The sequence below is a fragment of the Diuraphis noxia genome, unplaced genomic scaffold (genome assembly GCF_037042655.1).
Source record: "Diuraphis noxia isolate RWA-SAM2 unplaced genomic scaffold, SU_Dnox_SAM2 contig0005, whole genome shotgun sequence".
NCBI lineage: Eukaryota > Metazoa > Arthropoda > Insecta > Hemiptera > Aphididae > Diuraphis > Diuraphis noxia.
Window position 1 is genome coordinate 24,819,838 of NW_028301715.1, and position 13,000 is coordinate 24,832,837.

Sequence of the window (13,000 nt, forward strand, 5' to 3'; positions counted from 1 at the left end):
TTTTTTCAAAAGAAATGACAAATCTTTAGAATCATACACAAATTGTCTGAATTACCATGTTAATAGATTATGTATATTATTTATTTCAAACATGAACTCAGAAAAGGTCACAGTAAACATTTCCTATTACTTTAAGTGTTATCATAGCTCAATTGAGCTAAATAGCTCATTATAAGCCAAATATAATTGTATAGATTATGATTATGCTGTGTCACATACTCATGAATGTGAAATACATAAACAATATAGAGCTGTAAGTACCACATCTTTCCTTTGGTGAATACGTATTACATTTCAATGTAATTGTGCATTTTGGCCTGCACACATTAAACAGAATTATTATAAATAAGTACTTCTAACCCTAACACAACACACTTAATGATAATTTATTCTTATCATCATTAAATTACATTTAATATTGACATAATTATAAAACAATTTGATTTATATTATGAGTAATGGTGTATAATAACTATCAATTAAAAAAATAATTTTTATTAAATTAATTTTATTTAATAACAAGTACCACTAGAGCATGAAGTAAATAAATTTATTACCTCAGTTCTAGCTAGTCCAAATAAAATTAAAAATCAACTTAAAAGATCTTAATTTATTGGTCTTAAGACTTTTTAAAATTGATAACGAGGTTTTTCACATTGCACGTAGTTTCTTCTAGTTTTGATTTGATATTATTTTTTTCTTCGGGATCTTCAGCTTTTAAGAGTTGTACAACAAGATCTTAAAAATAAAAAATAAAGAATGATATTCTCATTTAGTAAAGACAACTTAAGAATCATACCATGGTAATTTTGTAGAACAGAAAAGTCTTGATCACTTAGGTGTTTTTGTAAAAATCCTAAAAGGACAGATACAAACTTCCCTGAGACTTTAATCATTGTCTGTGTAATAGATTGGAAAAGTATTTGTGTAGCAAGTAAAAGTAATTGTGCACTGTCATCCTCAATGTCCGATAACGATTTCAGAAGAAGTTGACGATTATTTTGTAAGTGTTCTCTAATAAACAACAAGTGGTTAAAAATTTGTGATTGTATGAGTAAGTGTCAGTGATTATATTTTAAGAAAAAGGGTAATTTAAATATTGTATTATGTGTATATAATATCGGGGCCGGTGCTAACTTTTGCAAGGTCCTGAGAAAAACTTATGCCTCCATAAATATGGTTATTGACTCAACCAATAACTATAGTCAACTACAGCCAATACTATTTCCATATGAATTATCCCCTGGGAAAATGCCCAGCTTTGCACCTCCCCTTAGCGCCGGCCATGTATATTATAAAAGTACCTTTCTTTTTTATGATCATATTTTTTTTGTACAATATCTACAGAAGACAACAACTCATCAACAGCTACATGGAAATCATCAATCAGTTTAGATGTCAATGATTTTTGAAGTTTTTCAATGGCATCTTCAACTTTTTTATCATATTGATTAGATTTTGACTGAAAAATAATTAGAGATAGTAAAATTGCTTATAATTGAAATTAATATAAATATTAGGTGATAATACCTCTGAGTTTTGTTCTTTATTTTGTGCTAAATAACATTTAACTATTTCTACAATCTCTCCACCAATAGATTTTATCAAGAATGAAGTGAGCTGTCCTTGAGTTTCAGTGTTATCAAATTTTTGAATGCCTTTAATATATAGATGTAAATCAGACAAAAGTAATAACAATTTGTCTCGAAAGTCCTGATGCACTTTACGTCGATCCCCCATCCGGTTCGCCATTACTTGATCATAAATTTCTTGTGATCTCCTAAGAGCTTCCTTATTTAAAATTCTAATACAAAAATGTACATTCAATTTTTGTTATGTATTATATTAATTTAACTATAATAATATATATGTATTACGGGTAAAGATATGAAACAATTTTTTCTATTAAAGAATTTTTATCTTCGTCAACATCTTTAAATGTTTCATCGTTTTCTAAATTTTCTCTAATTTCATCTGCGTTTACAATTTCGATCATAAATTGTTCACTAGCAACTAATTTATTTTCTTGTTCATCAGAATCAGAATCATGTTGTTTTGATTTTTGTCCATATTTCTTTTTAACAGCCTTTATCTTGGTTTCTCGTCCCTAATATAAGTTAGTTATTAATTTCATTCTATTGAAGTAAGCACCAAATTTAAATAACAGCAACAAGTTAATATAAGCAAATTTAATTATTAATTATAATTTTTATATAAATTTTAAATTACCTGTGTTCCACCACCATGTTTTCCGCCAGACTTTTTTTTACGCTCCTCTTTTCGGCTGAGTTCTGGATTTTTATCTTCTGCAAGTTTTTGTTGAATTTTCCAATTTATCAAAGCATTTGCATATTCTCCAGACTCAATAATCTAAAATTAACATAATTTCTATAGTTTCATTTAGTTTTTATAATTAATAACTAGAAAAAATATTTTATAGATCACATTAATAATAACAATACCTTTTTTACTTTTGTATCTAATGTATTGATTATACATTCAGATTGCACTTCTATAAATTTATCGGTTACTAATGCAGTATCATCGAAAATTTGAAAACCTTTTGATATTTTATTTTTTTTTAACAAATATTCCAATACCAATACACCATCTTTTTTGTCAAAAACTACTGGTACAAAATCCTAAACATTAATTTCATACATTGATATAAATGAATAATATTTTTTTTTAAATATAGGAGATAGATCATTAATCAAACCATTATATCAATCCAAGTTTCACTGGAAATACATTCCTCTATAGCAGCAGAAATATCATCTAATATCTTAGGACCAACAGAGCATGTGGTTAATGCAATTAATTCTTTTCCAAGTTGCATACGTGAAATATAAGAAATGGGATCAGTTATACCAACACTATTCATTGCTTCATAATCTGTAAATATTTTTAAGTGACATTAGTACTTGGTCAATTGCCACCAGGTGGAAGGACATTTAAAATGAACCTAAAGAGACCTATTTTCATTCCAACATACTGAAGTTAAAAAAAAAAATTTTTATTGGCATAATTCCGCCGGTTAAGTGTCTGCTAACTTTAACAGGACATTGTAAGAAAGGCCCTAAGAAAATTACATACCCAAATAGTTATTATTGGCATAGAAATTCATAACCCAATTATTTAGAGTTTTAGTATGTATGTTTGGAACATAGGTACATGCATTTCCAATTCGATCAGTTAATATCCCAGGTACTTGTTTCTCTGCTAACAGACTCTCAAATACAGCTGAAATAATTAAATCATTATAACATATATTTTTTTTCTAAAATAATTTATCTTATTGATAATTAATTAGATTTTCATTTTAACTACCACATTAGTATTAAATAACTGTAAGATGATAACAATGATTTATTTTAATAATTGAATAAGTGAAAAGTAAAAGATGATAAATAATTGTACTCACTAAAAAACTCTTTTTCATCAAGAGAACATTGATTGATTATAGCTGTACATAAGACTGGTCGAGTAATAGCTAAAAGAGCTCCTCTAACAATTCTTTTAATAGAATTAAAATAAGAATCGGTATAGTATAAGTACGGATTATTTTTATTTTTGTGTAAATTAAATGCCAAATTTTTATTGCGTTTTTCAAGCATCTGGATTGTAAATTATTTAATATTAATATTGTAATAATTATTATAAGATAAACAAAAAAATTGTGATTTTACCGAATCAATTATATCTACAGGCAAATCAAATTGCTGAGATATTTTTAATGAATTTATGTATCCATTTTGTTCTAGTTTGTCAAGTATGTCTTCAGCTATCTGATCTAAATAAGTGAATCCAATTAATTGACCATGGACAATGCAGTAATCATCAGGTTCATCCTTGGCTAATTTTTCACACAAGTTTGATGCAACATCTGGATCAACTTTCAGAGCTCTAGCAGCATCTAGTATATTTATACGACCTAGAAAATGTATACTCATTACTATGAGAACTAAATAATATGTACCTAAAATTATTTTTATCGTAGTTTTACAGACAATGCAATATAAATATTTAATTTAATTTAAAAGACCGAAGTAAAAGGATTTTTTTCAACTTGGATAACAGGTGACTTTAATAAAAGTGTATTATGTACAGTAGCATATGGTTTTATTAATACTTAATTCTATCAATATTGTGTATATATTTATTAATAACCTTATATACTTTGTTATATGTTGTTATTCAATGTTAAATAACCAGGTATGTCAACAAAAACATAGGCAAGCCTATAAGGCACACATCTCACACAAATACAAATAAAAATTATTGCAACTTAGGATATTTAGATATATATTATAATACACACCTCCTTGGACATAGGCTTCATCTTTTAATTCCTTGGTCAAATGTACTGGTGTTACATATTCCTTACCATCAGTTGTGAACACTACGTCCAGTAGCTTGGCACTGATCAATTTTGCAACTATTTCCACACAATTTCTTTCCCCTAGTCTTAGAAGAAGAAAAAATGGCAAATTAAAATGAGATTATCTACCTATATTATGTAATTAAGTGCCTGAGGAAAGAGTACACGGTAAGAAAAATTACCTCTGCGACGAAGTGGTCAACTGAATGCGTTGGAAGTCAGCAGCCAACAATTTAACTTCATTCCAATCACTCGAAGACATAGTGAATCAGTTTAGTTTTCACGTTTTTATTGAAATACTAAATATTAATAATACAATATATGATATCGATCAGTCGTGCGTCATTAAAGTTCAACGTGTACGGTTTAGTATGTTAAAATATCAGTAATCATGTTAGACATGTTTGTAATTGTGTAATTCTAGACTTCTAACTTGTAGTAATTTTAGTTTTAACTCTTACAAGTTGATTGATAATATTGCCACGATAAACCATTTAACTATCGGGCATTCGGGCATCGATAAAGAAACGTCTTTCGTGGTACAATCACAGAATAGATTAAAGGTGCCACGACATTGATAAAAATATTTTCAACCACGGTCCACGAGTCGGGTCTCGGGTTGCTACAACTACCACAAGAATCGTTTGTAACGATTTAATAATACATCGAATTTAATACTTCGACTTTCGAACGGCAAACAGTCTAAATCTAAGTTATCAGAAGATTTTTAATCTTATGTACAAACACTTTTGTTTTAAAAAAAATATATTTTGGAATGGAGGGCTCTAAATTTTAGACGTAACTAGGTAACTACGATAATCAGTAATTAATCACAATTAATATATTTACTGTGAAGCTTATAAATAACTAAAATAAATACTCTTTTACTAATACTTTGTTACACTCAGGAAGTCATGACCAGCTGATGTAAGAATCTCACAATGTCAGTTAACAATTTTAAAAGTAAAACCACAGAATATAGTCTGTGGTAAAACGCTGACAAGCGAATGTAGCCGTTTTTTAAATTTTCAAATCTTAATGCGAAAAAAATGTGAACAAGTGGGAATCGTTCTGCTGTGCAGTAGTTTTCGAGCATATTGCCATTGCAACGGTAATGTATGTTATATTTGAATTTTGTCAACATTTGAGCATTTTGAGCATTAAATTCATCCATTAAAAAATCGTATCAATTTACCTATCTAATATCTATACTTTTGAACTTCCATTATATTAATTTATTAGGAATCTTTCATTAATTTTTGAAGCTTTTTTAATGAGCGTAAAAGTTTTAACCCAGAATAATTTTTAAAAAATTTTCAAGGCTATAAATAGCTCAAAAAGATTAAATAATAAATTAAAGTATTTCGAAAATGTTACCATATTATATAATATATAGAAAATTCCACTACAAAAGTTTGGTGAAAATTTCAAGTGTACGGTTATTAGTTAATGAATTACGCCAAAACAATTAAATTATTATTTTTTTAAATTATTTTCGCTAAAAAATTACCAAGAATTTTCAAATTTGACTTTTCAAAAGTACCAACTATACAGATGTAGAATCATTTTAATTATCATCCTAGTTAATGTTAATGACACGTACAGTAAAAAAGTACATTACTATAAAATAAAATTCAATCAATACATTCATTCATTTATTCACTACGTTCAGAAAAATAAATATTTAATAATTTTCTAACTAAAAAATAGCTTGTTGTTGTTTAATGTGAAGTAATGGGGTAACTGTGTAAGACGTAAGTAGACAACATTAATTAACAATAAATAATAATTCTATATTGTTAAGAGGATATCAGCGCACTATTTGTTTTCTCTGTCTGGCTCACTCGTAACATAGACAAAACGCATATACGCAGAATCATTTTTTCTATATCTTGAAGTAATTTTAGAGTAAAACCTCCCATTACAAAAAAGATAGAAAATAATATTTTTGAGAGAATGACATATCGATTTGTCTAAATATTGTCTTGACAATAATTGTTTTGTTTATTTTGAAAGTCGAATACAAAGTCAAATATCAATAAAATATAAAATCAATATGTCATTCCCTCAAAAATATTATTCTTTATCTTTTTTGTAATGGAAGGTTTTACTCTAAAATTACTTAAAGACAAAGAAGAAATGTATTCTTCGTAAATGCGTTTTGTCTATGTTACGCATGGGTCAGAGAGAGAGAAAAGTGCAGGACGAGGTTGCCGAGTGGCCTAACGCGTCGGCTGTGGCTCAGCCGGACCGGGTTCGATCCTCGACCATTGGGCGGCATTTTTCTCCGGGCAAGTCATGGTGTCCGGAGAACAAGTGCCGCCATCCTCCACTCCGGAGCATGGCAGAAACCTACGGGTGCCCCAATAGAAATTCTGCCAAACAGGCGTCCGAACTACTCCCGGACATAGCGCCATACGAAAAAAAAAGAGAGAAAACAAATAGTGCGCTGACATTGTCTTAAGCCATAGATAATACTAATAATAGATACTTCTATTATCTATATGAGAATATCTGTGTGTTTATCTTTATCTGTTTACTGTGTTAGTGTTATTATTTTGTATTTCTATTATGATAACTGATAATCATAATATAATATTATTCTATGATATTATGATCCCAACTCAAGTAGCCACGTTGATTCTGGTCATCATAATTTGATTTTTATGGTTTATTACTTGTAATTTTCTAGTTACCTATATTGTAAATGATATGTCATATAAATCTTTTTTTTTTTATAGTTTAAAATTCGGGCTATCTGCAGTCTGATAAGTAGTAATTAATACTTTATTCTATGTTTATACCTACTACACATAACCACAGGTACCTAACATATTTTAATCTAGTTTTCTATCTTTGTCTGATATTCCAGGCGGATTTAAGTGAATTCATTTTTATACCAACCATCAAAAATTCCAAATAGTTTCAGTAAATTGGGTGATTATTGGTACTCTATGTCCGTGTTTGTTTAATGAATTTTAATCTTTATCATTACTTAGAACTTTGAACAATTTTACTATAACTTTTCCTTTTATCCCACAATAAGATATTACAGTTAGATGTCACCAGTTATTAGTTAACTAGGTATCTTGGATTCTTGTCTATCCTGATCTTTGTTAAAAATACTACTAGTTGCTACCATGTATAGTATACAAGAAGATTAGGACATTTTAGCATTATTTTGTTATAATGTTTAATACCTTCTAGGTTTAATGAATTGTATATTGTATAGGTTTTAAAATGTATTCTTAATTCCCAAATTTGACTAAGTTTTTAAGATAGAAACTCTGCAAGATAATAATGAACATTTAATATTTTGTCGTTTTTAACAACAAGTCAACAAGCAATTTGAAATAACATTTAATTATTGTCAATAGAAAAGTACCTAGTAATGAATACTAGTTCTGATAATAATTAACATAATATGTATAATAATTTTATTTTTTATTTAATAATCTCATTTTCAAGATCAATATTTAACAAAATAATTTCTTAGCCAGTTATCATTTTTCTCAATACATTCCTTTGTGAATACCTATTGCCTATACATTGATCAACTGACTATGGATGATGTGAATTATTCTGGTAATTATAATTGGCAACTAAGTTATGCTTTAAACTAAGTAATTATTTAATGTACTATATAATTTAATGTTTATCAGGGTTTAACTAATTTAATTACATTCTCAATTTTAAATCACTGATTAGTAATTACTTATAAAAATGAATAAAGGTGGAATATGATTATTGACTGTATGGTGAAGACAACACTTAACACTAATTAATTAAGATTTTACAGCCTTTAACTTAAGTCAATAAATTATACCTTAAGCATTTAGTCCAATCTTTAGATATGTATTGGATATTAATTCTTAATACTTAATGATTTTTTAAATAATTTTACTATTTACTACTTTAAATACATAAAACAATATGTGGCTTATTCTTTATTAATTGTTTTTTTTAAATATTTGTATCATTGTATCAATGGTTTTGTGTAGGTAAAGAATTCGATAACTATTATGGTGTTGTTTTTAAAAATAATAATGAAGACAAAATAAATACCTCATATAATTTATTAAATACAGAATATATAGAAAAACAACACGTAAAAGTTTGCCAAGGTAATTCAAGGTCAGTGTATTTCAATAAAATTCTATTAATTTTGTATCTTTGATTTTAGTGTTTTTAAGAAAAGTGTTTACATTACTGATACTTCAACTCTTTGCATTCAACTTTATGGGATTTTTTTGTTTATTTACACCGAAAATACGTTTTTTTATTTATAATTTGTAAGAAGAGAAACATTTAAATATAATCAAATTTCTCAATTGTTGCTTTAATAGTTGAATCCCTTAGTTGTTAATATTAAATGTTTATGTTTCAGTGAATATATGTTATCAATCACATTAATATTAAATGTGGTTGTACTAATTTTTTTACACATGAAACGCAAGCAATATCCTGCTAACCTTATAATCTTAATAATTTTTGTAAGTATGCAAGTAATACAATTTAAATGCTCAATAGGTACCTGAATTTTTAATAGTTATGATGCATAAACTACACAAACAGTAATTTCATTAATTTTAAAACCTTTAATGTAGACTGTTATAGAAGCTTGTACTGTAGGGATTGTAGTCACATCATTTGATTTATTCATACTGCTACAAACATTAATACTCACCTTAGTTTCAATGATTGGAGTAACATTATATTTGAGTAAGACTAAGAGAGTTGGCTTATCCTTGACTGAATATTGGTAAGTGTCTCAAGTTTGATAGCTAATAGTACCGTAATAGTGTTTTAATATTATGTACAGTCCATCTGGTCCTTTGTATGTGTTTATTTGATAAATAAGTTGTATATTTTTAGTGTTCTGCTGGTTTTTACTATATTTTTGTCTGGTGTATTAGTACAAATAATTCTGGGCAGTACCACATATGAACTACTGTTTTCGAGTATCAGTTCATTATTATTTTCAATGTTCCTTGTACATGATGCTCAGGTAAATAATTATAAAAAAATCATATATTTATTATAATATAAAAATGTATTATTTAATGTATTCAATTATTATTGTTCACAGAAATTAATGTGGAAATTACATCCTGAAGATTATATTTTTGGTACTATTAGTATATATTTTGATGTAATCAATTTAGTTCCTTATGTACTTCATAAAGTCTACTACTTTAGGGTATAAAATAATATAATTTTAAAATCAAAAGATGAATAGATTATAATTTTTTGTGTTGTTATATATTAATTTTTAACAAAATAATACATATTTTTGGTTTATAATGTACATAAAGAAAATAAAAATCTATAAATAAAATTATTATTTAAAACAATTATCTTATAAATGTTTACAAAGAGTACTAGAAAAAAAAAACAATTCAGTCAATGTAGCTAATTCAAGATATTTTTTCTTACGGCTTGGTATTCTTTTTTGCATTCAAGAAAGCTTGTAGTTGACCTGTACTTTCTAAATAATTCATAACCACTTTTTCTTGAGTTTCGGGTGTTGTTGGTGAGTATCTAACATATTCCATGCTGAATTCTCCTTTACCCTGGGTTAATGATCTTAACTCTCCTGCAAATCCAAACATGCAGTTTAATGGCACCTCAGCATATATTGTTACCCAATCAGAAGTTCCTTCACTTCCACTAATGATGCCATTGCGTTTGTTAAACTGTCCCATTACAGATCCTTGGAATTCTGTGGGTACAACTGCTTCAACTTCCATGATAGGTTCTAATACTTGCCAAGCAGCTTCTTCATATGCTTGTTTAATAGCACCTTGGGTAGCTAATATGAATGCCAACTCACTGGAATCCACAATATGATGGGCTCCGTCTAATAACCTTAAACGTACTCCTGATATTCTATGTCCAGAATACAATCCTTTTTCAGCCATCATTTTGAAACCTTTTATTATTCCAGGAATGAACTGCTTAGGTACATTAGGTCCAGATGTTTCATCAACAAAATCTAAATTTGTATTTTCATTTGGTGGCAATGGTTCTAAAATACCTATAACTCTGGCGTATTGCCCCTGTCCACCGTGTTGCTTTTTATGGAAATAATCAAATTCAAAAGGAGACACCAGAGTTTCTCGGAACGCAACTTTTGGCTTACCTAATTTTACAGGACAATTGTATTCTTTTTGCATTCTTTGGCCATAAATTTCTAAATGCAATTCACCCATACCAGAAACTATGGTTTCCTTGTTATCTGCATCATATTGGAATTTGAAAGTTGGATCTTCTTTGGTAAATCGAGCTACAGCTTTACTAAAATTGTCCCTATCTTTTGTGTTGACTGGTGAAATAGCCATAGACACAACTGGATCTGGTACAAAAATAGATTCTAATGAAAGGTTGAGCTTTTTGTCAACAATAAATGTATCACCACTAGCACAATCAACACCAAAAAGTGCAAATATGTCACCAGCATATACTTCATTGACTTCTTCCATTTGATCAGCGTGTAAACGTACCAACCTTGATAAACGTACTTTTTTAGATGTTCTAAAATTGTATATGGTGTCGCCTTTGGATAATTTACCCTGGTAACATCTCATATACGTCAACTGACCAAATCTTCCAGCTTCTAATTTAAAAGCTAAGGCAATGAATGGATGAGTTCCATCCCTTCTAGAATCTAATAATACTTTTTTAGGGTTATTAGTATCATCAGTTAGTTGTAACGCCACATTTTCTACTTCTCCAGGATTCGGTAGATATGATATAACTGCATCCAACAAGGGTTGAACACCTTTGTTTTTCAATGCTGTTCCAAGAAGAACAGGTGTAAATGTTCTTTTAATACAGCACCGCCGTATTGCATCAATTAATTCTTGTTCTGTAGGAGTTTTTTCTTCAAGAAACATTTCTCCTAATTTCTCATCCACATTGGATACATGTTCAATTAATTCTTGGCGTTTTTCTTCGGCTACTTTTATCATATTTTCTGGAATATCGCCATATTCTATGTCATCCCCAAAATCACCATTAAAATAAATTGATCTCAAATGAATCAAGTCGACAATTCCTTTAACCTTGTCTTCGTGTTCAATAGGAAGCTGTAAAAATGCAGCGTTATGTCCAAGTTTACTTCTAATATTAGTCAAAACTTTGTGTGGGTTTGCACCAAGTCTATCTAATTTATTAATAAAAGCTATACAAGGGACATTATAACGCTTCATTTGTCTATTAACTGTTAATGTTTGACTCTGTACACCCCCTACTGCACATAACACTAAAACTGCACCATCTAGAACTCTCAGTGCTCTTTCTACTTCAACTGTAAAATCAACATGACCCGGTGTGTCGATTATGTTAATATTGTAATTTTTCCAAATTGTATATGTAGCTGCAGATTGAATCGTTATGCCTCTTTGCCTTTCCAATTCCATTGAATCCATAGTTGCTCCCACATTGTCTTTACCTTTGACTTCATGCATTTTGGCTATTTTACCTGTATAATACAAAATTCTTTCCGTCAATGTAGTTTTACCAGAATCAATATGTGCTGAAATGCCAATGTTTCGGATGTATTCCAATTGTTTGATATCATTGTTTTTTGAAACATTGCACATGCATCGTATCCACACATTGGCCTTTTTCAAAATGGCTTGTCTACCAAAATTAAGTCCAAAATACATTTTTTTTTTTAGTATACAACCTGTAAACAATAATATCAAATAGGTGTAATACATTAATCATATATTATTAACATAATTAAAAATATTACTTACTTATCTGTTCTTTTCGCCTAGACTATCGAAGCCAGGAGGTTTTGAAATTATAAATATTTAGACAAGTTTCTTCAATTAATAAATAATAATAATGCAATATTGGGAAATTTTAAATGGTTCTATTATCACTGATCTTCCGGCTTTCTGTTATTATCACGATGTAGATTTTCGAAGACCGTGATTGTGGTTATCACCATAGACCTTATGATTGGACCGCTTTCGTAATACCAATATACCATAGAATATTCTATGGTAATACTTCTGTGAATTTAATCTATACCTAAGGGTGCGTTCAGAAACGTTTTCCAGTGTCATCAGGTAATTCCCATCGTCGTTCAGAAAGTATTTAAGGCGTGTCGGTGAATTCACTGACACGCCCCTTTTGCGTTCAAAAACGTAGATAACTATCTAGATAAGTCATCGCCTTTAACGCACTCTGTGAACCGTCACAAAAAAAATAGTTAGAATGGTTACTGGTTAATACCCACATGCCAATATGCTATTCGCGCCAAAATAGTGACAATAAATAAAAATAAATAATAACCATAAAATTAAAAATATTAATTTATTGTATAATAATAAATAATATAATAATTATCTAACAAGACAATGACAGTTGTTATTAAGTGTCAATTAGTGCTTGGTGTCGCGTTTATTTATTGTGTTAAATTTAAGAATTTAAACATTTTACACTAGGTACCTTCTAATTGAAATAATGTTTCCTCAAGTCACAGTCGTAAGTGTATGAAGAAATGTCACTAATTTTAAAATACCTAAGTAGTAAGAAACTAGTAAGTACTTTTAATCTTTTTTTTTTCCGATTACCATTCTATGTACCTACGAAAAAGATATTTTC

General features: G+C 28.8%; 3 protein-coding genes across 7 annotated transcripts; 1 reads left to right on the forward strand and 2 right to left on the reverse strand.

The window, feature by feature from the left end:
* Positions 1 to 481: 481 nt before the first annotated feature.
* On the reverse strand, positions 482 to 4,911 carry Ufl1 (UFM1 specific ligase 1). The gene is made up of 13 exons (XM_089228072.1): positions 4,564 to 4,911; positions 4,322 to 4,467; positions 3,690 to 3,934; positions 3,425 to 3,617; positions 3,097 to 3,243; positions 2,720 to 2,895; positions 2,463 to 2,642; positions 2,230 to 2,370; positions 1,878 to 2,107; positions 1,531 to 1,804; positions 1,305 to 1,462; positions 800 to 1,014; positions 482 to 738 (listed from the first exon to the last, which is right to left on the reverse strand). Exons 1-13 carry the CDS (start codon positions 4,641 to 4,643, stop codon positions 620 to 622), a joined length of 2,304 nt encoding a protein of 767 aa, XP_089084198.1. The 5' UTR covers positions 4,644 to 4,911; the 3' UTR covers positions 482 to 619.
* Positions 4,912 to 5,042: 131 nt separating this feature from the next.
* Positions 5,043 to 9,735, forward strand: LOC107167614 (protein lifeguard 4-like). 5 transcript variants are annotated; one of them, XM_015516750.2, is made up of 9 exons: positions 6,922 to 7,061; positions 7,123 to 7,204; positions 7,878 to 7,966; positions 8,383 to 8,505; positions 8,565 to 8,673; positions 8,769 to 8,874; positions 8,989 to 9,143; positions 9,257 to 9,389; positions 9,471 to 9,735. In XM_015516750.2, exons 2-9 carry the CDS (start codon positions 7,176 to 7,178, stop codon positions 9,585 to 9,587), a joined length of 861 nt encoding a protein of 286 aa, XP_015372236.1. In that variant the 5' UTR covers positions 6,922 to 7,061; positions 7,123 to 7,175; the 3' UTR covers positions 9,588 to 9,735. The 5 variants fall into 5 exon arrangements, with proteins under 5 accessions (XP_089084199.1, XP_015372236.1, XP_015372235.1 ...); XM_089228073.1 differs by lacking the exons at positions 6,922 to 7,061; positions 7,123 to 7,204; positions 7,878 to 7,966 and adding exons at positions 5,043 to 5,187; positions 5,290 to 5,492; XM_015516749.2 differs by having other exon boundaries at positions 6,924 to 7,204.
* On the reverse strand, positions 9,622 to 12,440 carry mEFG1 (mitochondrial translation elongation factor G 1). Its single transcript, XM_015516746.2, has 2 exons — positions 12,145 to 12,440; positions 9,622 to 12,071 (listed from the first exon to the last, which is right to left on the reverse strand). The coding sequence occupies exon 2, from the start codon at positions 12,049 to 12,051 to the stop codon at positions 9,814 to 9,816; it is 2,238 nt and encodes a 745-aa protein (XP_015372232.2). The 5' UTR covers positions 12,052 to 12,071; positions 12,145 to 12,440; the 3' UTR covers positions 9,622 to 9,813.
* Positions 12,441 to 13,000: the final 560 nt, after the last annotated feature.

Excerpts from the sequence above, each read along its gene's own strand:
- Ufl1 (XM_089228072.1), bottom strand. The coding sequence starts at position 4,643 with ATGTCTTCGAGTGATTGGAATGAAGTTAAATTGTTGGCTGCTGACTTC. Across the intron at positions 2,643-2,719 it reads AAACTTGGATTGATATAATG|GATTTTGTACCAGTAGTTTT; the intron begins GTTTGATTAATG and ends ATTAATGTTTAG. Across the intron at positions 1,463-1,530 it reads ATAAAGAACAAAACTCAGAG|TCAAAATCTAATCAATATGA; the intron begins GTATTATCACCT and ends ATTATTTTTCAG.
- LOC107167614 (XM_015516750.2), top strand. The coding sequence starts at position 7,176 with ATGTTTATACCTACTACACATAACCACAG. Across the intron at positions 7,967-8,382 it reads GGATGATGTGAATTATTCTG|GTAAAGAATTCGATAACTAT; the intron begins GTAATTATAATT and ends GGTTTTGTGTAG. Across the intron at positions 9,144-9,256 it reads TTATCCTTGACTGAATATTG|TGTTCTGCTGGTTTTTACTA; the intron begins GTAAGTGTCTCA and ends GTATATTTTTAG.
- mEFG1 (XM_015516746.2), bottom strand. The coding sequence starts at position 12,051 with ATGTATTTTGGACTTAATTTTGGTAGACAAGCCATTTTGAAAAAGGCC.